Source organism: Drosophila grimshawi, unplaced genomic scaffold (assembly GCF_018153295.1).
Source record: "Drosophila grimshawi isolate 15287-2541.00 unplaced genomic scaffold, ASM1815329v1 contig_44, whole genome shotgun sequence".
Lineage (NCBI taxonomy): Eukaryota > Metazoa > Arthropoda > Insecta > Diptera > Drosophilidae > Drosophila > Drosophila grimshawi.
Window position 1 is genome coordinate 14,322,784 of NW_025063240.1, and position 21,239 is coordinate 14,344,022.

The window sequence follows — 21,239 nt, forward strand, 5'->3', positions numbered from 1 at the left end:
GCATTCGCTGCTTTTTTTTATCGCCTTCGTCTTCATCGTTCTCGTCGTCGTCGTCGTCGTCAAGAACAACGCCAACGACGCTGCCAACTTCCTGCTATCGTGCTAATTTCCGTTGCTTTATCTTGACACAATGGTGCGCATTAAAAGCGTGATGGGGAACTGCTGGCAAACTTCATAACTAAGGGCGGTGTCATGGGTTGAACGAGGGACTACGGGGAGCTGTAGGGGGCCGGTGTACGGGGGTGGCTCCCAATGCAACGCTGACCGCTGCGCTTTTATTTCCGCCCCACATTTTGTCGCCATATTAGACGCCATTTTTGTTTTCGCATTGTCAACACATTGTCATTGGGTGGCAGGGTAATAAGATGAGGTGGGTGTTGGGGGAAGCAAAGATTTAGGTGGCTGCAGGGTTGCTCTCTCCTTTCTCTGTCATTCTCATTCTCATTCCCATTATGCGGCTCGCATTTGCATGCGGTTTCTCTTTTTGAAAATATTGATAAATGCCACCATTAAACGCGATTAACCATTTGAATTATGTGGCAAAGCCAAATTTTATTGCCAACACAATTCTATGGCCAAACAAATGGCATCATTATTAAAAAATATATGTATGTGCATACATAGAGTGTATATATATAAATATATATATATATATGTGTGTGTGTGTGACATAATGCAAAGCGACCATAATTGGGGCGGGCATGGACTCTAAGTGGGAGCCGTATTCGTATTTAAAAATTGTGTTCACAATTTGCGCCGCTTGAATTTCAATGCAACCGCGAAAATTATTGCCAATTGTTTGTGTTCTAGTCCAGTCACAGTGACAACAACAAGAACAACACAAACAACAACAAAGGCCTCAGTGACTAATGCAATTTTAGTCCAAACAGTCGCCAACAATTTGAATGAATTGCATCAATTGCCGGCCCATTGTGCTACCAAAAAATGTCCGCCATTGTTGCTCGGCTATTGAGTGGGCGTGCCTGGTTGCATGTGGCCTTGTTGCATTGTTGTTTTGTGCGTGTGTATATGTGTGTGTGTGTGTGTGTTTTTTGTCCCTTCTGCACACTGCACTCGCGGGGGTAATAAAATAATCGCAGAGCACGTGTCAAAAATATTCAAAAGGATTAAGTAGTGGCCAGGAGCAGGGTTGCGGTATGCGGGGTATGGATCATTTGGGCTCTCGGTGGTGGCTGCAAATCCAGCAGTTTCCTTTGGCGTACGCATTGTCCAACTGATTGCATAAATTGTTATGGAATGCCATAGACAAGTACTCATTGAGAAGGCTGTGAATGCGACAAGCGACAATTTTTGCCAGTATTCACATGGTCTTATGGCCGAAGGGGGCTTGAGGGAAACTGAATCGGCTTGAGGGATTGTTGTCAGTGAATAACAAACGCCTTCGCTTTTTATGCCTCGTTACGCTCTGCAAATAAATGAAGGCTTAGTACATTTTAAATGCGGCCTAACTTGAATTGCTGTCGAACATTATTTATAAATTAGAGTAGAATAAAAATATTGGCAATTGCTTCCTTTTATATCAATAATTATCTTCTATATCTACAAAGATCTGAAAGCAAAGCACATGAAAAACCTTAACTAATTGGGGAAATGTCATATTTATAATATCAGCTCTTGTATAGAGCATCCAGAAATAGACCTAGTATTAAATTTTGATATTTTCTTGTTATGATTCCGTTTTTTTTTTATTCGCCATGGCAGGAATTTATTTTGATTTGCAACAAATTTGCTACGGCATTGTGGACTTTGTGTGTGTGTGTGAAAGAGTGTGTGTGTTGCTGTATGCTTAACGTTTTATTGCTTTTCGCACTCGCCACTTGCCACTTGAGGGTCTGCCGGGAGGGTTGTCTTTCTCTAGTGAAACCGGGCGCTTTGTTTACTTTGTTTGTGGTGTGAATAGCAAATAAGCCGTGACAAATGCGATTCGATCACACAGTTCTATGAAGCACTCTATTTTGGTAGCACAGTGTTTCCCACATTCAAACTGAAAACATATTTTTCCTAATTACAACGCATTCAGCAAACGTTGCAAAATGATTTTAAACATTTTCCGAACCATTAGATGATAAAATGTTGGCGTGTAATGACATAAAAAAAGAGTGAATTTGTTGCAAAATGCATTTGCTGTAATCTCTGTGGCCACAAAATCAATTTGTGTTACAAATTTATATGGCAGCTAACGCAGCTTCCTCCCACAACAAATTGGAAAATTAAATGCAATTGCTTTGGCTTTGGCTTTCGTGTCTGTGGCTACAAAATTGATTGATTTTGCTGTGACAGCAACAGTAATTGAAAATATTTGTTAACTATTAGTTTAGTGATAGATTCCACATACCCAGTCACCTGCTTACCTGTGTCAGCAACATCCCTTCCTGTGCGCATTTCCGCAATTCCCCTCAGCCTCAACCTACATTGATTGGGCTGTGCTGCTTTTAATCCCACTTCAAGCGAACCAAGCCTCAAGATGTTCCTCTTTCATTCTTATCTATCGATGCGCCAATGCGTGTCAGCTGAGTTGCTCTTAAAGGGGCGGGCGACAGATTCCATGGGGGAGTGGGGGTGCCAGCTTTACAATAGCAGAAAAGCCTTTTGACAATGCGCCCTACAAATTTGAATGTATTTTCATCGACTCGGAATTTTTTACTCTATACTTCAAATATTGTCAAAGCGGGTGTATACAAATGTCGCAGGCGTTTCTAGTTTCGAAAGTAGACTAACTTGAATAAATCCACTTCGTATTTGAAATATTTATCAAAGCTAAATCTAAATTTTCTTTCACGTTAATGTTTCAAACTGATCTGATTTATTTATAGATGTTAAAGAACTATTCGATAAACGTATTTTGTTACAGCGACAAGGTATCTTTTAGCCGGTCAACTTTGACTACAGGCTTCTGACTTGTTTTTTTATATATACCTATTTTTTTTTTAATTCGTTACAAATTGAATAGACGACAGTGACGATTGCCATGTAGCATTATCACCTACACACCCAAAATTTTGGAAAAACTTGTAAGCAATTGGTTCGATTCGCCGCCCCCTTTCCCACCCCATAAGCCTTTGTATTTTGGCTGCGTCGCGTATATCACATTTCCGTTTGTTAGCATTTTTCTACATTGTATATTCATATACTCACTCGCACGAGTGTATTCATATACGAATCTGAATAGCAAGAAGTTTTCTGCTCAACTTGATAGCCCCAAACACAGACCCAACCTCAACACCAACCCCAACCATGAAGCTCAATCTCTTCCTATTACAAAATGCATGCAAAAATATTTATTGTACGTTGTGAATGGGGTTATGGGAACAGCAAGGGTTTCTTGGTGTGGGGGTGTTTTTCTTTTGGTGTTTTGTGGAGTTTTGTGTTGATTTGAAGGCAGCTCACGCCTTTTTGGTTGCTTTTATCATTTCGATTGTCAATATTTTCCACACGTCTACACAAAAGGTAAAAACTAAACTCATTCATTTCTTCACCGCTGCTATGCATATATGTTAGTTTTATTACACACATAAATATATTTGCTATAAAGGCTTAAGATCTTTGCGATTGATGAATATAAAGAATTGATGTACTCATTTTTAAGTCCCCAATTTTTTGTTACGTTCATGAATCAACGATTCTACCCATTCTTTCCCCTGCAATCGTTTACTCTAATTATTTTTTAATAGAACAACATATTGTCTTAATAAATGTCAATGTATCAGCGCTTCAGCCAAATTAATTTTCCAAGTCAAAGTCAAAGAAATGTTTTCGCTAAAAGAGAGCAGCTAGCTGAACTGCGAAATTGTTTGCCAACTAAATGCAAAGAAAAAAGCGTAGCAGAAACACACTCGACACAGATAAGAACGCCAGTTTGTTTGCTTAATAAATAAACTTTATATTCATAACTGAAAAACTTTTTGCGGCGTCGGACTCTTGAGCGGCATGCGGTGTGCGGCATGCGGTGTGCGGCATGCGGCATGCAAGCAAGCAGCCAACAACGAAGCGGAACAAATGTGGCCGCTAATTTGCGTGGCAAGAAGTTTTCGTTGAGCGCCCTGAAATGTATGCTATGGAATTTGTTGGATGTTTTCTAGGCAAAGGGGAAGTGAGGGAATCGAGGGCGCCGAAGCTGCGCGCAACGGCATTTCCGTTGGCTGAGTTAGCTGCAAGTGCAAAAGCCGCACAACATAAATTATGCGAGCACTTTCCGCATCAGCTGCTCCGCGCTGCTCGCTATCTGCGCTGTGGCCGCTAATCACAAAAGTTTTTGGGTACGCGTTTTGCTACCTTCAATTGCCACTCGTGGAAAGTTTTTGAGCTTAGTTAGAGTGCAGTGTGCTGAAAGGGTTAAATAGTCTTGGCGAAAGTCTCAAAACTTGAAAGTTTTTCGCACAGCACTGATTAGCGAGACATAATTATTTTTGCATTAAGCGGGCAGCTAATAGGCCGTGTAATACCAAAGTTGTTTGCCCTTTAATCAGCTCATCAGACGATAGCAAAAAGAAAATAAAAACAGAGAATAAAAAAGCCACTCGAAGATAATGAAAGTGCATTCAGGTGGCAAAAGTCGAGAGTCAGGTCGAGTGGCAACATTTTTCCATTATGCGATGTGCCATATTCTCCAGCAGCACAAAAACCAATTTCAACTTAAATATAGCGACTATGTGATACTCCATAGGCAATATTTAATGATAGATTAAATCGCGTCAATTTATAGCTGTTCATCTCAGACATAAATTGAGTATTTTATAGCTTACTGAATAAATATATGTGAAACCGGTTTTAATTATGCTGAGACATATTTCGATTTTGCCTAAGAGCATCAAATATATGAAATAAAAAAAAATCATAGGGTATCGGTATCTGATGATGTGAGATACGAGGGAACATGGAAAAATGCAACATTTAAATGCCTGCAGCGAAATGTCTGCTGTTCTATGGTTGGCCAACGCTGGCTGTCTGTCTGCCTTGATGAGAAAACTCTTCTCGAGCGGAGGGTTAAAAGCTAAAATCGTTTCGAGCTGAGCCAGTGACAACACGGCTCCCCGTCACTTTCCCAACGGAAAGTGTGATTATATTTTCATTTTCAATTTTTTACGGCCAATTAATTTGGCAATTGACGCTTCGCTGGGCGTCTGCGACATGCCAGATACTATGTGCGAGAGCCAGTGCCGGGATGGATGGTAGAGGGACGGCATTCTGTCGTTGTTGCAAATTGAGTTGTGTGGCAAGAATAAGAAAAGTCTATTATAGTATCAGGAAAAGCTGCCTGCCAGCTATTTGGTCGCTGCATTGTCTGCCCAGAACATAATATGAAAGTGTTTTTGTGGGCGGCTTTTGTTGGTGGTGGTCTTAATCCTTGTCCTCTTGTCCTTCGCTAGACTCTCATGCAATTTGCATTGAAATCGTTTTTCGAAATTAGAAAAGCCAGTCAGGTGCGACAATTGGGATTTATCTTACAGTCTGCAAAACTCATAGATGAATAATCAGTATTAATAAAAGGTATCCCGATTACATAAACAAATATGCTTTAAATACAAATACAAAGAGATTATTTTGAAATGGGTTCAACATCTTTTCCAGTTATCTTGTCTCATTTCTATATGATATGCTAAAAAAGTTGTCTGATAGTTAATTTCTTATAGTTAAAAAACGATTCCTTTTTTAATGCACTTTCGGCATCACTTGCGTAAATTTATTTATTATTTATTATTGCTATAAACCAAAAATTTAGAATTATCTATTACATTTCGATATCGTTTCGTCAGAATACGTGTAATTTCAGGGCAATCGATCGGGCGGTCTTCGTTTGAAATGGGCTTCCTTTTCAGTTATCGTGCACAATGACAACCTCCTGTACTTGCACGTTGGGCAGCTGCAACAGCTCCTGCTCATTGACAATGCGTCGGTCAAGCGGATAGCCGAGCGGGCGGCTGTCTGTCAAGGATGCCCTGCTTGTGCCTATAACGCCACCAATGCGCTCCAAGCGCAGTGATTGCTCTCGTTCCAGGCGCTCCTTTGGTGACACAATGACAAACAGCTGCATTGGCAGACCCTCGACACGACCGCGTGGCAGCAGCAAGCGCTGCGGGAAGCGTCCATTCTCGCCAATCAGTTTTGGAATCGACACCTGCTCCTGCTGTTGGCCGCGTAGTGTGGTCAGCATTTGACGATAGATCTCGCTGTAGGGTGTGGCATCGGGTGTCGTCCAGGCAATATCTGTGGAACGAAGCTGGATACGATTGCCGCCTGACTGCAGTTGGGTGTTGACTGCATCCAGAAGCAAAAAGTCAGATCGACCCTGCTCAAGGGTTAGTTCACGGCCCGCCACATCCTGACGTGGTCCCAGAAATACACGAACGATAACGTCCTGTGCACGCTTCGAGCTGATGTCTATGTCAATGGTGAAGGGCTTGTTGTTGAGGCGACGCTGGCGCACAATTACTTGCGCTTGCTGCGGTTGTTCCAGCAGGTTGTTCACATCCAAGTCGTTGTCCTCAATCCTAGTGCGCAGCTTGCTGACACGTATATCGTTGATTTTCACATCCGGCAGGACCAGCTGCTCTAGCTGATAGGCGCCCAGCTGCTGATCGCGTTGCTCATCCACAATATTAATAATTCGGCGTAGTGTGTGTTGCAGCACACGATCACCCACTTTGACTCCGAGGCCCAGGCGATCGGTCTGCACGTTGCTATCCTGCAGCAGCTCGCGGATGATGCGCAGAATACCAATGTCACCCAGGCGACCCAATAGAACATTACCAATCACACTCTCGATGCGCACTTGCTGATCAATTTGTTGCGCTCCCGATCTGTTGTTCACCTCACGGATCAGAAGACCAATCACCTGCTGCAAACGACTCTCGATGATATTGATTTGCTCGAGCAGGACACGATTGTTACGCGAGTCGATACGCTTCTCATTCAGCCGCAATGCGTTCCGCTGAGCTTGATCTTGGTTGGACTGGATCTGACCAGAATTGTTGATTAACCTATCGTTTCCCGATCGCTCAGATATACGCTCCTGGTTAATGCGTGCCAAAAGCTGGCGGAGAGTTTGCAATAGCACTTCACCGCGGCGAGACTCGCGCTCCTCAACGTTGTTGTCCAAGCTGCGTCGGTTGCGGCGTCCTTGCTCCACTTCTTGACCCTGTATCTTGCGTTGGCGATTACGACGCAATATCGCAATGATCTCCTCATCGCTCAGTTGACTCAAACGATTGTCGTTACGTATGAGCTGCATGATGTCTTCCTCCGACAAGGGGTCCACGCCATCAACACGACGACCCTCTCCAATTGGGTTAATACGGCGAGGACTCAAGTTCTCTGCAGGCTGATTGAGTCGACGTCTATTGATATGAACCAGACGCTCATCATTGCGAGGCACACTTTGCAGATTATCAGTCAAAAGGAGAATGTCATCTTCCTGGTTACTATTTCGCAGATTGTTCCTTTCCTGATCCTGCTCTTGCTGCTGCTGCAGCTGCTGTTGCTGCTCCCGCTCCCGCTGCTGTTGCTGCTCCCGCTCCCGCTGCCGCTGCTGCTGCTGCTGATCCTGCTGCTGCCGCTCCCGCTGCTGCTCCCGCTGCTGCTGCTCCTGCTGCTGCTGTTCTTGCTGCTGCTGTTCCTGCTGCTGCTGCTGCTGCTGAAGGCGTTCGTGTTGCGTTTGTTCTTTGCGCTGGCGATTTTGACGAAGCATCTCAATGATCTCCCCATCGTCAAGTTGACCCAAACGATTGTCGCTGCGTATAAGGTGCAAGATGTTTTCCTCCGTCAGGGGATTAACGTCATCCACTCGACGACCCTCTCCAATTGGGTTGATACGACGAGGAGTCAAGTTCTCTGCGGGCTGATTGAGTCGACGTCTATTGACAACAACTAGACGCTCATTGTCGCGAGGCACACTTTGCAGATTGTCAGTCAGTTTTCGCAGATTGTTCCTTTCCTGACCCTTCTCTTGCTTCTGCTGCTGCTGCTGGTTCTGTTCCTTCCGCTGGAGATTGCGGACATTGGCAATAATCGCTGCGATGTTCTCATCGCTTACCTGATCTAGACGATTGCCACTGCGTATCAGCTGCTCAATGTCTTCATCTGCCTTGGAATTCACCACGCGACGACCCTCTCCAATTGGATTAATACGACGGGGCTCTATGTTATCAATGGGTTGCACCACCCGGCGTCTGTTAATGTGCACCAGGCGGTCATCATCTCGAGGCACGGCCTGAAGATTATTGTTCAACTGCTGAACGTTATCTCCATTCTTGTTGATTTGTCTGATGTTCTGTGCCTGTTCCTGGTCTATGCGAAGACCCTCATAACGGGACTGCAACTGCTCATTGTCATCCTCGCTACGGTCTACATTCTGGCGGCGACGTCCCACTGGCAAAAGGCGATCGCTGTTAATGTCAACAGTGGGCAATTGGTTGACGTAGTTTTCCAACTTGCCTCCAAGACCAACTCCAATATTACGCAGCAGAGGCACACGGCCTATGGATTGAACATCTTCGTTATCATTCACGTTACGGCGGAGATTTTGCTCACGAATGTTATCTATGTTCTGCTGTTGCTGCGCGCGCCGTCGGTTTTCGCCTAGCAATCGGCTGTTATCGACTTCGACATTGTCTTGGCGGCGTTCCTTCTCCAAGTTTATGTTCACATCATTATTATTGTCCTCAAACAGAGCTAGCTCTTGGATTAAATTCTGTATAAAATTGCGCATGCCAATGTCCTCGGTCAACAGCGTGACATCCTGCTGTTCAGCCGTCGCCTGGACGGGCAGCACCAAACGATACTGGGTTTGCTGAATCTGTTGCCTTCTCAGCGCCAATTGTAGGCGTAGATCGCGCCATACCAAAGGATTAATCAGTTGTATACGCTGATCACGACCCAACAGATCCAAGAGAGAGGGGCGCTTGCTTTGGTTCAATTCCAACTGCTTACGCTGGACGTTGTCAATTGTCTGCTGGTTGAGATAAAGTTCCGGCAATAGCTCCTGCACGGCAGGAATGATCAAAGCTTGGGTGTCTTCGCGATCGCGAATTGCCAAAGATAGGGAATTGATCAGCAGCACGGGATTTATGTTGCGCCTGAGATAGACAACATTGCGCTGCAGTGTCTCGAAGTCAATGGCGCGCACCAGCAGGCTGTAGATGCCACGCAACTGCTGCACATGCCCCACATCAAGAATACTGAAGATCTGGTGCTCATCCAGCAAGCGACGCTGGCGATCCAAGTCGATGACACGCTGTATATCTTCATCGATGCCACCATTATAGCGCTGTGCGTCTACAATCAGGCCCTGGTCCAGCTGTATCAGATCATCCTGTTGCAATGGTTGCTGCACACGTTGCACGATGTCTAGTATAAACTTCTGGCGCTGCAAGTCCTGCCAGGACAAGCGCTCGATGCGCTGGTCAACTGCAAAATACACAACATAAATTAAGGCATTATTCCAGGCTGGGTAACTTACCAGGGCGAAGGTCACGTTGCAAGTCACGTTGAAGAATGCGACCAGCGGATACTGTGCCAAGCACACAGGCTACCAGCACGAGAAGCTTATTCATCTTGTTAGTAGTAGCTACTTCCTTAGAAACCAGAAGGCGACTGCAATACTGGCTGCTCTCAACGCTGTATTTATACCCGATCTGGCAACAAAATGTTTATCAGTTACATCCCATTATGCAATTATATATAGACAGGTCTTCTAGATGAGTCGAAATTGCGGTCAGAGATCGCAGCTTGCACATTGGATGCACTGCTTGGTTGATTGGTTGCCTGATACCGATAAAGACGATGCTTAATTAGGTCATTGCCCTGAGGCTATATGGATTTTGTTTGCTTCCTTTGTTTAATGCATTCATAGCCAGAATTTGCTGTCATGCCGACTGCCACTTATCTGCAAAAATTTCCAATGACCGTGCAATCAAAATTCCTTATATGAGTAATCACGTCATAAGGTGTATATACAATTTGTTTTTACATGTGTCCATACATTTTTTATTCTTGACACCTTAAATTCCGCAAACATAAGAAGAATGCTGAACTAGAATGTCAAATTGGACTATCTAATTTATTATCTTGTTTAGTTGGTGCTTAAGTTTCGAAAAAATTAGAGCGATAAATGGTATTGAAATGTGTTGTTAAAAGTTAATGCTGTAAGTTCCTTTTGCTTAAATGTTAGAAGACTTGCACATCCATATCCACAACAAACGGAGTAAAGCTGTGTTCGTTGCCATTGTTATTATTGGGGCACAACCAAGTGATTGGCGAATTGTGAAAGGATTCGGCCAGCTGTGAGAAGCGCTTGCAATTCCTCTATTCAAATTTAAATTGGCAATTCGCTTGGCCGTGGCTTTTGTGTTTCGTTCCTTTTTTTTTTGCTTTTTGATGCGCTGCGTTGCGACAATTTGCAACGTGCCTGGCATGCAACGGAAGTCAACGCGCTACGTGGGTGCCGCATGGCTAAGGCTAAGGCTAAGGCTAAACTGTTGCCATTGTTGCTGCTGCTGCTGCTGCTGCTGCTGCTTGTGCTGCCTTTTCTAATGTAATTGCAATTGTTTGCCGGCCTGGCAAATGGTCAGCAACTTTGATTTGCCTCTGCTGCTGCACTTTTTCAACTTTTTAACAGCACAAGGATGACAGACAGCTCAGCATTTTTATGCATGCCAAGCGCATTTGTGCGCCATTAATTGCTTCTTTATGTCCAGCTGCTGTTCCAGCTGCATGTTCAGCAATTATGCAACGACAATTTTGCATTAATTGCTCCTTTGTGCTGCCTGTCCAGCTTTCAGTCCTGCCAGCTCCCTCCCGGCGTGCTGTGTGGGCGGCAGCGTTGCCACTTTTTACGCGTACCTACTGGAAAAAAGGCACTAAAAAATACACACACATACACACAGAAGTCTGGCATTGTTCGGGAATGCATTTACTGCGCGGTGAATGCTGATGCTCAGGGCTCAGTTTAATTGCTGCCCGGCTCATTTACTGGAGCCCAGGGACGGGCGTCCGTTTTGCGTATGTATAGTAATATCGTACATGGGCAATTTCATTAATACAGTATACCATCTCTTTATCTGATGTGCCATTATATTATTTTTATAAATTGCACAAAACAACTGAATGGAGTCTTTAATTTACAACAGGCAGGCGACGACCGATATGACTATTCATTTATTAGTTAATTTTCAAATTTAAAGGCACAAAGGGCTTGAGAAGCTGTAAATTATAAATCTTACTTTTGATATAATTGGATTATGGGCTTCGAACAAAAGTGTTTGTCCCTATCTGATAACCTATCAGTAATTTACATTCAACTTAAGTGAACTCTAGATTAATTTCTAAACTCCGTTCTTATCTGTCAGTCTGTTAATAATTTTTTAAATGCTGTACAATTCTGAATACTATAGCTAGAATAATATATTGCAGCTTGTGCCACAAGTTCATACTCGAATTTCATTCAGATTATTAATAATATTAACATGTTATTTTCATTGGTAGCATCTGAAGCTCCAGCGCAGCATCCACTTGATAAGCTGTAAGCATCCTTCACACCAATGTGGAACTGTCAAGGCATCGGTATCTTGGGTTGTCGTCATCCTTATGCTCGTTCTGCTACGCTCTGCCATCAAGTCGAGTATAAGCCGGTGGAGTGGCAGGGGGGGAGGGTGGTATTTGGTTTCATTTCGCCTTCTGCGTCCCGCCTTGACTTAAATGCGATTTAATGCCTTTTTTGTTTGTCTTCCATGCGTCGGATATCCGTTGACGCAGTGGGCGTGATAAACCGCAGTAGCTGAGCAGCAGCAGCAGCCTCCTTGTCGACTGCTTTATCCTCGACTCGACCTCATCCCGTCGTGTGTTCCTCGACTGGGTCGCTAATTTGCTTGGCGTTTTTTATGTCTCATCTTCGCCTTGGCGTCTTAATCTTATATCCTTTTTTTTTGGCTGGCTTGGCACTTAAAAAATGTAGTCCTTTGTTGGCCCGATAAAACTGCTTACAAATGCTTAAAAAATTAAAATTTATTACACGCGATTATGGTGCACACAGGCTCCGTGGATTGAGAAATCTCAGAAGACAGGTCTCCTCTGCTTTGCCTTCCCTTCCCTTGGCTACCCCTTACTTCGCTTCAAATAAATGAACCGCAAATGGAGTGCCATCTTTTTCGGTTCGCCACATTTCCGGGCAATGGACATTGCCCAATTGATTCATGGCCCCACAATATCCTCTGCGTAATGGGTAATGGTCGAGGCTACCTTAAAGAGCCAACTTCAGCAAAATAATAAGAAGCAGCAAAAAATAAATATAAATATACTACTTCATAGTAATAATGAAGCGCCAGGGCCAAAAGAAAAGTGCCATAGCAACGCATGGCAAAAAGAAAATATTTCTTTTTATCGAAACGGATGTGAGTGTGCCAGGAATGAAATAGCACAAAAAAAAAAAAAGAAATAAGAAAAACAGGAATGGCAGAAGGTTAAGGGGGGAACCAGGCGACGTCGTTCCAAATAAATAAAACAAAAATTTGTACACTAGTGTTGGGGGAAGATCTCTACCGGGCTACTGCTCTCATTGCCACTTTGTCACCTCTTCATCCACGCTCCAGACAACAGTGCACCACTCCTCTCTCAGCCGCTCTCAGTCGCTCTCAGCAAACGCACAAAGCAAACCAAACAACTTTCATTTCACACGTTTTTCGTTTGTCCTTTGCGCGCCCCACTCGCATTTTTTGTTTGCCTTGAAACAAGTGACTCAGGAGAACCCACAACAAAATTGGAAGAACTCTCAACTGGTAATATGTGTGTGTGTTGGTTTGGCACTGGTATTGGTGTTGGGGTGAGTGCACGTGTCCTACGCGTGTCTGCTAGTTTTGATAGCTATTGACTTCTGTGGAGAGCACTGAGTAGTTGACCCGTTAAATTTTGATAATTGATTTGCAAGTCTTTGTGTCTCGAAAGATAGCCAGGTTCTAATTTATAAGCTGCTTTACTGATAACGATATAGAAATAATAATAACATGCTCATAATTATGGTATCGCTGTAGTTAGAAATTTGGCATAGCTTATTTAAATGATCTATTAAAAATCAGGTATACCAAAATATATTCTGTGTTATTTTCTATTTTTTTGTACAAGTACTTTTTGTTTCACGAGAGAATGTTTCATACCTCTCCTGGTCAACAATTATTGACCCGAGCAAAGCTATCTATATATTATTTAATTACCAGATCTTTGGCTGCCTTCGGAAATGCCACAGTTTGACAACATCATTCATTCAAGGAATGTCCCCTTCTTGTTTTCGGCTGGGCTTAAGTGTTTGTTGGGGGGGTTATTGTCCTCATCGCATTGTGGGCTGCATGACAACTTCATTGGGCAAATATTGTTCTAGTATTTGGTAGTGTTTCGCACAAGTGATTTGCACTGTGACTGTGACTCGACACTGGCATTTGGGTGAGGTCAAATACAAACAACGAGGGGCTGTCTTTATTGCCAATGCTGGATGTGGTTCGGGTTTGGATTCTGGTTCTCGTTCTCGTTGTCGGACCAGGACACTATAAAAACGACCTTGCGGCAACAAAAGGCAGCCAGACGTGAGCTCTCATTCGCTTTCGCTCTGCTCTGTCTGTATATGTGTGTGTTTGTGTGTGTGTAGCTATGCAGACAATCAGCGCACGACTTTTGGCTGCCGGGTTGGAGTCCGTTGTCAGTTGTGGTAGAGTGGGTGGGTTGGATTGCTTGGTGGGGGGTTGGGAAACTCTTTGGGCAGACGTCGCGCGTTCGCTTTCTTATCAGCAGTTTGGCTGCGATGCAGCGTGGCATTTGTGTGAGTTTTATGTGCGGCTTTTGAGCTGGTTATGATGCCGTCGGTCGCTACAATTGCCACACGACACACCCCCTTCATCCCTTACTGTCCGTTGGCAGCTTCTTTGTTTTGGAAAGGTGTCAATTGTTTTTATGTGATCATCGCCTGCTGCCTGCCTGCCAGCCAGTCAGTCATTCAGTCAGTCTGCCACGCCTCATCGCAGTTCACAGTCGGTTGCATAAACAAGTGGGCGTAGTGAATCCCATTAAGCATTAAGAGTTGAGAGCGTGCAACCCCCAGAACAATATAACGGTAGACAAACCCCCGAGCGGCCGTCAATTTAAACTAATAATCAACGCATCAGCAAACATTGTCGTTATTATTCACGCGCCTGTGGCGCCCCCTGGCGGTTGAGTGCTGACAGATTGCCAAGCTGGTTGGGTGGTTGGGTGGTTTATGGCTATATATGTGTGTGTGGGCTGCCTCTGTGAAGAGTCTTACAAGTGTAGTCATCAATCAGTGGGGCGTGTGCTATTTAAAAATCGTTTATTCGTTTACAGTTTCAATTTTTTTCTTTTTATATCACATTAAAATATAGATTTATTATATATATACGCATATATTACACAAGATCGGGTCAATTTGGATTGCCTCAACTATATATAAAGCACTAAGAACTTAGAAGCAATTAAGGCGCTGCAATTAAACAATTGATTTTGATAATGGTATCGGCTGAAAGCTCAGCGACTTTTATATATCTGGCTTCTCGTATTGTTTTTTAAACAAAAACTTCTTCTTCATTGTTCTTCCTCGATGTATTCATCCAGAAGTACAAGACTGGACTTTGCTGGACTTGTCTCTCTTGGCGATCTAATCAAACATACTCATATAAAAAGTTCATAGGAACAATTTGACTTTTATTTATTTTTAGTTGCAGTTAAAAGTTATCTTCATATATATGTACATAAGTAAATACCACAAGTATTCAAAATCAATAGTTCGAGCACAGTCCGAGGGGAAAACAGAAACAGAAACAGAAACAAGCAACAAAAATAGAAAACACAAATTCACAAAGACTCAGCTAAAACTAGGTTTCTACATACTAGCAATTGGCGAGCTTTCGTTGCTGCTACCAGTTTTGGGTGGGGGATTGGGGTGTGTGTGTGTATGTATGTGTTAACGTTGTTGACGTTGATGTTGCAACTTTAGACCGCATGCTCCGCGGCGGCAGCGCCGTAGCGCAGCGGAGTCGGTCAAATAATGTTGGGCGGTGTTGTGGCCAACGCTGGCACCACAGCCACCGGCGAGGATTTGGCCGATTTGACACAGCCATAAGATGAGATGGTTGTGCCGCTGCTGCTGGGCGGTGATGGCGGAGTGTCGGGACTGATCAGCGGCAAGTAGCGCCATGGATGATAGATGCTACCTGCATACATGGCCTGCAGACGCGCCTGCAGATCGAGCGCCAGTGTTGGATCCAGCGGATAATGCGCCAGCCCGGGAAACCCGCCAGGTACCCGTGGAAGCGACAGCTCCAGCGGTGATCCAAACCCATACTTGACCGCCAGCGAGGTGGGTGAGTGTGAATGGGAATGCGAGACGGCGGCAGCGGCTGCAGCGGCAGCTGCCACAGCGCTCAGCTGCGCATGATGATGATGATGATGCGCATGGGCGTGGGCAGCGTGGGCGGGATGTGGATGATGCGGATGATGGTGATGATGGGTTAAGCCTGGCGCATGCGGTGAGTGCTGGGCCTGCGCATGTTCCTTGCTCAGCTGACCGGCGGAAGAGAGTCCACTGCTAGTGCTGGAAGCTCCGCCACCTCCTCCGCCTCCACCCGGCACGGGTGACTTGTTCAGTGTCTTGGGTTTGCGACGCGGCCGATATTTGTAATCGGGGTGCTCTTTCATGTGCAGCGCGCTGTAAATTGAGTAAATGTTGGAACATTGATCAAAGATCGTGCAACGGCATCGATATATAAAACGATATAAAACGATCGAACGATGATATCATAAAGTCAATCTGCTGTCCCGTTCACCTGGCTATAAAAATGAAGCCGCACAAATGTAGCGGTTATATTATATACATTTGCTTGATACCCTGTAATTCGTACCGAGAAAAGTATAAGATCTAATGCGATTGTTGGAAATAAATAAATATCTAATCAGTTTTGATGAAAAATAGATATAATTTTGATTTCTGATTTGCTTATCTAAAGAATCAAATTGAGGAAGGGCTTTGAATATTCTTTATTTTATATATTGGTTTTAATTGTACGATATGATATCATTTTACGAAAACATATATACAAATTATTTATTGAGAGTTCAACTCAAAGGCTCCTCTTTCTTTAGATATAAAGAATTTTCATATTATTGTAATTAAATACGAACTGTGGTTGCAGGGTATTCAAATTGCCCTTAAGTCCGTCAATAAAACCTCTCCTGTAAGACTGAACGCTTATCTGGCCATTTAGCAAGACAGAGTTTTCCAAACTTGTAGAGCCATGGAGTTCTTTGAGCATTCCCAGGTGCAACAATGCGCAATTGTTGACATTTGTTTGACAAACGATAAATGTTGATAAAAGGTGTGTATTATGAATTGTGGTTGCTGTTGTTTGTCACTTTTGCTTTCCTTGCCTGAGTGGCTTTGGCTTTGTTGCAGTTCCCATACCCATAATTGGTCAGTCCTGTTATCTCTACCCAAAAAGAAAGAACACTGAAGAAGAAGACAATCGAATTGAAATTGAAATGATATGCGAGTGTGCCGCCTTATCAACGCCTCGCACATTGGCAAATATTTGTACAGCGTTGCTTGTTTTTCAATTTGATGGGCATTCTTTTTTTTTATTTTTTGGTTTATTTATATGTATTTTGTTGTCTTAACCAAAAATCGAATGGCCATTAGTTTAAGCCTCTAGCTGTGAACTGCGCTCATTAATAAATGTCAGTTAACATTTACACAACCATTTGGCAGTCCAATACAATCAATAAAAGGATTCAGACAGTGCAAACAGTGAGCTAACTGTCTGCACAGTTATCAATCTCAAACCAAATGCAAAATTAAAACAACAACACACCAATTTCAATACCATTGTTTACCCAAGATATGCCAATCAAAACACCTCCCCCGGCTCCTAAAACCTTTTCAAAACTGCTCAATGCCATTTTGAAGCCTTACAATAGCTCTCCATTGTCTTAGCTAATCGCTTAAATTGTAACCAGTTGACAAACCCACACACACGCACAGACACGCACACACACACACACAGACATATACACACAGACACACAACACACACTCACCGCAATCGCTTGGCCTCATCAATGAATGGACGCTTCTGTGATTCGGTGAGTAATTTCCATTCGGCACCCAAACGCTTCGATATCTCTGAATTGTGCATTTTGGGATTGTCCTGCGCCATTTTGCGTCTCTGACCCCTGGACCAAACCATGAACGCATTCATTGGTCGCTTAATGTGGTCATGATGCGAACTTCCATTCGAATTGTTGGAGCTGTTGTGCTGTTGCTGTTGCTGCTGTTGTTGTTGCTGTTGCTGCTCTTGTTGTTGCTGCTGTTGTTGTTGCTGCTTGGGAACCACTGGAGGCGGTGGCGGCGGCGGTGTTGTGGCTGCCCCGATTGTCGTCGGCGGTGAGAAGCTGCTGCTGCTGTGATGACTGTGACTGCTGCTCCCACTGCCGCTGCTCGTGTAGCCGTTGCAATTATGGCTGTGACTGTGACTGCGATGCAGCAACGCCGAGATGCTCGACATGGCTGCGTTTGGTTGGGGTGGTCAGGTGAGTGGCCCGATTGTCTGTCTGCTGTCGTCGATGGGTCCGGGAATTATGGTGCAATGCACTGACCGTCACCGTATATGTTGCTGAAATGCAAACGGTAATGGAGTTCAATAGATATGCTTTGTTTGTGCCCAAAAGTGAAGAAGGGTGAGTTTCTATTTTCAACTGTTTTTCAACTGGGATTACTTCAATGGTTTGGATAACTGCGCAAGGGGCCACAAGGTAATGAGTAATCCAAATATCATAAAGTGTTTTAATGGTGAATTCGCATTCGACCAATTAGAAATGTTTTCATTGAGTACATTTGTATACATACATACAGTGTAGATATAGATATGATTACTCCTAGATATGATTATTCCTCGAAAGCCGTAAAATCCCCTTGGCTTATATAAAGCTTTCATTGTGCCATTTTACAATTCAGGTATACATAATATTTATATAGTATGCAACAGAATATTTACTATTTATGGTTGGCAATGTAAATATGCATAGTTTGCAATGTAAGCAAATAATTCCTATAATTCTAAGAAGTAGATAAAATTATCTTTGCCAAAATTAATTCGAAAAGCGGAAATTCTTTATTTATTTTTCGATTATGAGAGCAATCTTGGAATAGGTTGATGAACATTAATAGTTTCAGGTTATAGAGATTGAATAATCGGAGTATCTATAAATGTTGACTTTTAATACACGGAATTAAATCGATCTGTAATTTAGATTTGCAACTGAAAATCTTTTATTTTGAACTATAAATATAAAAGTTACCTTAGTAATATACACTACTAGTTTTTATGGATTGCTCTAAAGTCAATAGTAATATCCAATCAATCAATTAAACAATATTTAAATAAACAATCAACTTATGACTCACACAGAAATCTTATCTTGTATAAAATGAATGCTTACCTTTCGTATAGCAAGTAAATTTGATTTGTAATCCCGAGAATAACAATCTTTAATAAGCTCAGTTTGTTTTTAACACTTTGCAGTAATGTTAAGCTCTTCACCACTTAATCATCGAACTTTGATATTATTTTAATGATCTTTTGTTTCTTGAATATTGTTTAATATTTAGTACAGTGCATATCTGTGTATTTTGAACTGTTTTAAGCCCGACTTAAACACTTTGGATAACACTTGACAAACGTTTTTGAGCAGCACTCAAAGTTTCGTTTCCTTCTCAGCTAAACTAACCCGGAGCCGAGTGCGTTGCCGGAGACGGTGCGTCCGTATCGAGTGCGCGACAGTTTTGATTTGAAACACACATTCTATGCCATGGGCTAAGGGCACAATCTATGGATGGCATTCGAAAACTTGCGACAGTTGGCGGAACAAAAACGGCAAACAAAAACTGAAATCAACTCAACTGTGCAGCCTGAGTGGGTGAGTGTGTGTGTGTGTGTGCGTGTGTGTGCAGAGGGTATATTTTTGTTATTGTAGTGGTGGTTGCATGTGGGCTGCTCGCTCGACGCACCACAGGAGCGACCAAGAGGCAGATAGCGTGCGACAGAGACCGAACGATCGAGAGAGAGAGAGAGAGAGAGAGTGCGCGACGGGTGTTTGTAGAGTTGTTTTATTTTGTTATTTGGTTTCTTTACACTTCCGAGGACGCGAAGACAACGCAGTCAACGACAACGTGGCGGCTGAGTGATACAATTTGCTGCTGCTCACATTTCATGCCTCGAATATATATATCTTACCTTCTGCTTGTTGTATTTGTTTGTATGTTTGCTCTTGTTGTTTTACCACCAATTGTTTGTCCTGCGTCCTTTTCTTTCCACAGATAATATCTTGCACAAAAAAGAACATGCATACATGTATTTTTATTGGGTATTTATGTTTTGCTTATTGTAAGATTTATGTACTTACGATTATCTCGACCAAAAATTCAGTTACTTATCAATTTTGTCTGTTGGCTTATTTGCTTCCACAATCGATCGTCATTCGATCAATCAGTCTGCAAACACAGTCTTATTTTTGTATCGGTTTAACTTACACGTATGTTACGTATGTTCATGCAATTCTCGTTGCATTTCGCCTTTATTGTCTGGTAGGGGAGTAACCAGTTCAATTGCTTTGCTTGTTTGTTGCAAATTGATCACAGGAAGTTGCTCATTTTTTCTAGGTTTCTTATTCATATAATTGCAATAGGGGTATATTTTGTTTAATAAATAAGCGTATTTTATGGATAAGCAACATTCCAGTAAGTGAAATAAAAAATAAAATAAATGGATTGTTAAAGGAATATAATCGTGGATTCTTTCTAAACTAGCCAATAATATGCCTTTGAACTCTCCACGTGATGCACAATTTGAAAACTGTTTCGCGCCAAAAGACACAAAATTCAAATGAAGTTTTTTTTTTTTTATGTTTTTGTTGCACTGAGCATGCGTCGCTCTCCAAAGCGCGTGAAACGATGTGTAGACTTTTTGGCTAGATAAAGAAGAGAGAGAGAGTGAGATACTGGGGGAGGTAGATAGAATTGAGAGTTGCCCCCAACCCGGTACAATAAAAATGGCAGCGCTATCAACTGTTGTTGGCTACCCACCCCCAACCCCATTGCTGCTGCTGTTGCTGCTGCTGGTGCTGGGCTCCCTTTAAAGGCCACGTTGCGCGCATGTCGACGCTCGAGTGGCGCTTTGGCCAATGGCATAGACAATGCCTGGGAGGAGTGGGGGTAATGGATGGCGCTGCGGCTGCTTAGACGCGTTCTCAATGGTGACGGCATTTTTATCGTTTTTGTTTTGCATGCGAGCTGAATGCATTTTATTGGCCAAGGCAGCGCTACCAAGACAATGGCCAGCAACTGGTGTCCATAGTTTTGCTTGACTTCTGCTTCTGCTTCAGCTTCCTCTGCTCTCCCCGCTTGCTGGTCCTGCTCGCTGCTCAATGTTCGCTGCACGGCAAGTGTTATCGTGTCCTGGCACACACTATGCCAGCTGCCATTTGTTCTCGCATAATGGACATTACGGCTGCTCTATTATGCCCACCATCAGGACAATGAGCAGAGCATCATTCAATTCCGCTACTTGCCACTTGCCACTTGCCACTGCGATACTAACAAAAATTGCGCTACTTATGGTGGGACACACGGAATTCGACCAGGACCAGAACCAGGACCTGGCTGGGTTGTGCGATGATTGCCATAATTTTGGGTATTTTTGAAGCGCTTTTTATGGCTTCGACGAAAGTCCCCGGGCACCTTTCCGTGTTCCCGCCCCACTCATTGTCCACTCAGTGACGTCGCATTGTTTGGCTGCGTTTTAGCTGCAATAATTTATGGAGGAGTCGTCGACAGTGTCGCCATCGTTGCCATCGCCCACAATTGCCATCGTTGCGGGCAAAAGTTTTTTGTCGCCCAAAAATATGGAAATGTGGCTCGCTAATCGTGATTTGTGTTTTAAATGAGCGCAGTGAAACCACAGCGGTAAGGAGGCCATTGAGGTGGGCAAAAGTGGGCGTGTCAGTAGTCAGCAGTGAAGAATGGAGAAATCTGATAGCAATTTACCACTGAATATGCAAATCAACGGTTTTAAAAAGGTAGGCTCGATTTTTCTTTACTAATAAGAGATCCACTGATATTCTAACTGACCGATATGGACATATCGATTGGCCAGTCTAATAAGGTTTTTGTATTATGCA

At 43.3% G+C, this 21,239-nt stretch overlaps 2 protein-coding genes across 2 annotated transcripts; both read right to left on the reverse strand.

The window, feature by feature from the left end:
• Positions 1-5,727: 5,727 nt before the first annotated feature.
• LOC6556634 (fat-body protein 1) lies at positions 5,728-9,569 on the reverse strand. The gene is made up of 3 exons (XM_043215371.1): positions 9,503-9,569; positions 7,793-9,423; positions 5,728-7,489 (listed from the first exon to the last, which is right to left on the reverse strand). Exons 1-3 carry the CDS (start codon positions 9,567-9,569, stop codon positions 5,834-5,836), a joined length of 3,354 nt encoding a protein of 1,117 aa, XP_043071306.1. The 3' UTR covers positions 5,728-5,833.
• A 4,849-nt stretch (positions 9,570-14,418) lies between these two features.
• LOC6557169 (transcription factor Sox-1a) lies at positions 14,419-18,853 on the reverse strand. Its single transcript, XM_001984220.3, has 3 exons — positions 18,504-18,853; positions 17,103-17,677; positions 14,419-15,718 (listed from the first exon to the last, which is right to left on the reverse strand). The coding sequence occupies exons 2-3, from the start codon at positions 17,567-17,569 to the stop codon at positions 15,052-15,054; spliced, it is 1,134 nt and encodes a 377-aa protein (XP_001984256.1). The 5' UTR covers positions 17,570-17,677; positions 18,504-18,853; the 3' UTR covers positions 14,419-15,051.
• Positions 18,854-21,239: the final 2,386 nt, after the last annotated feature.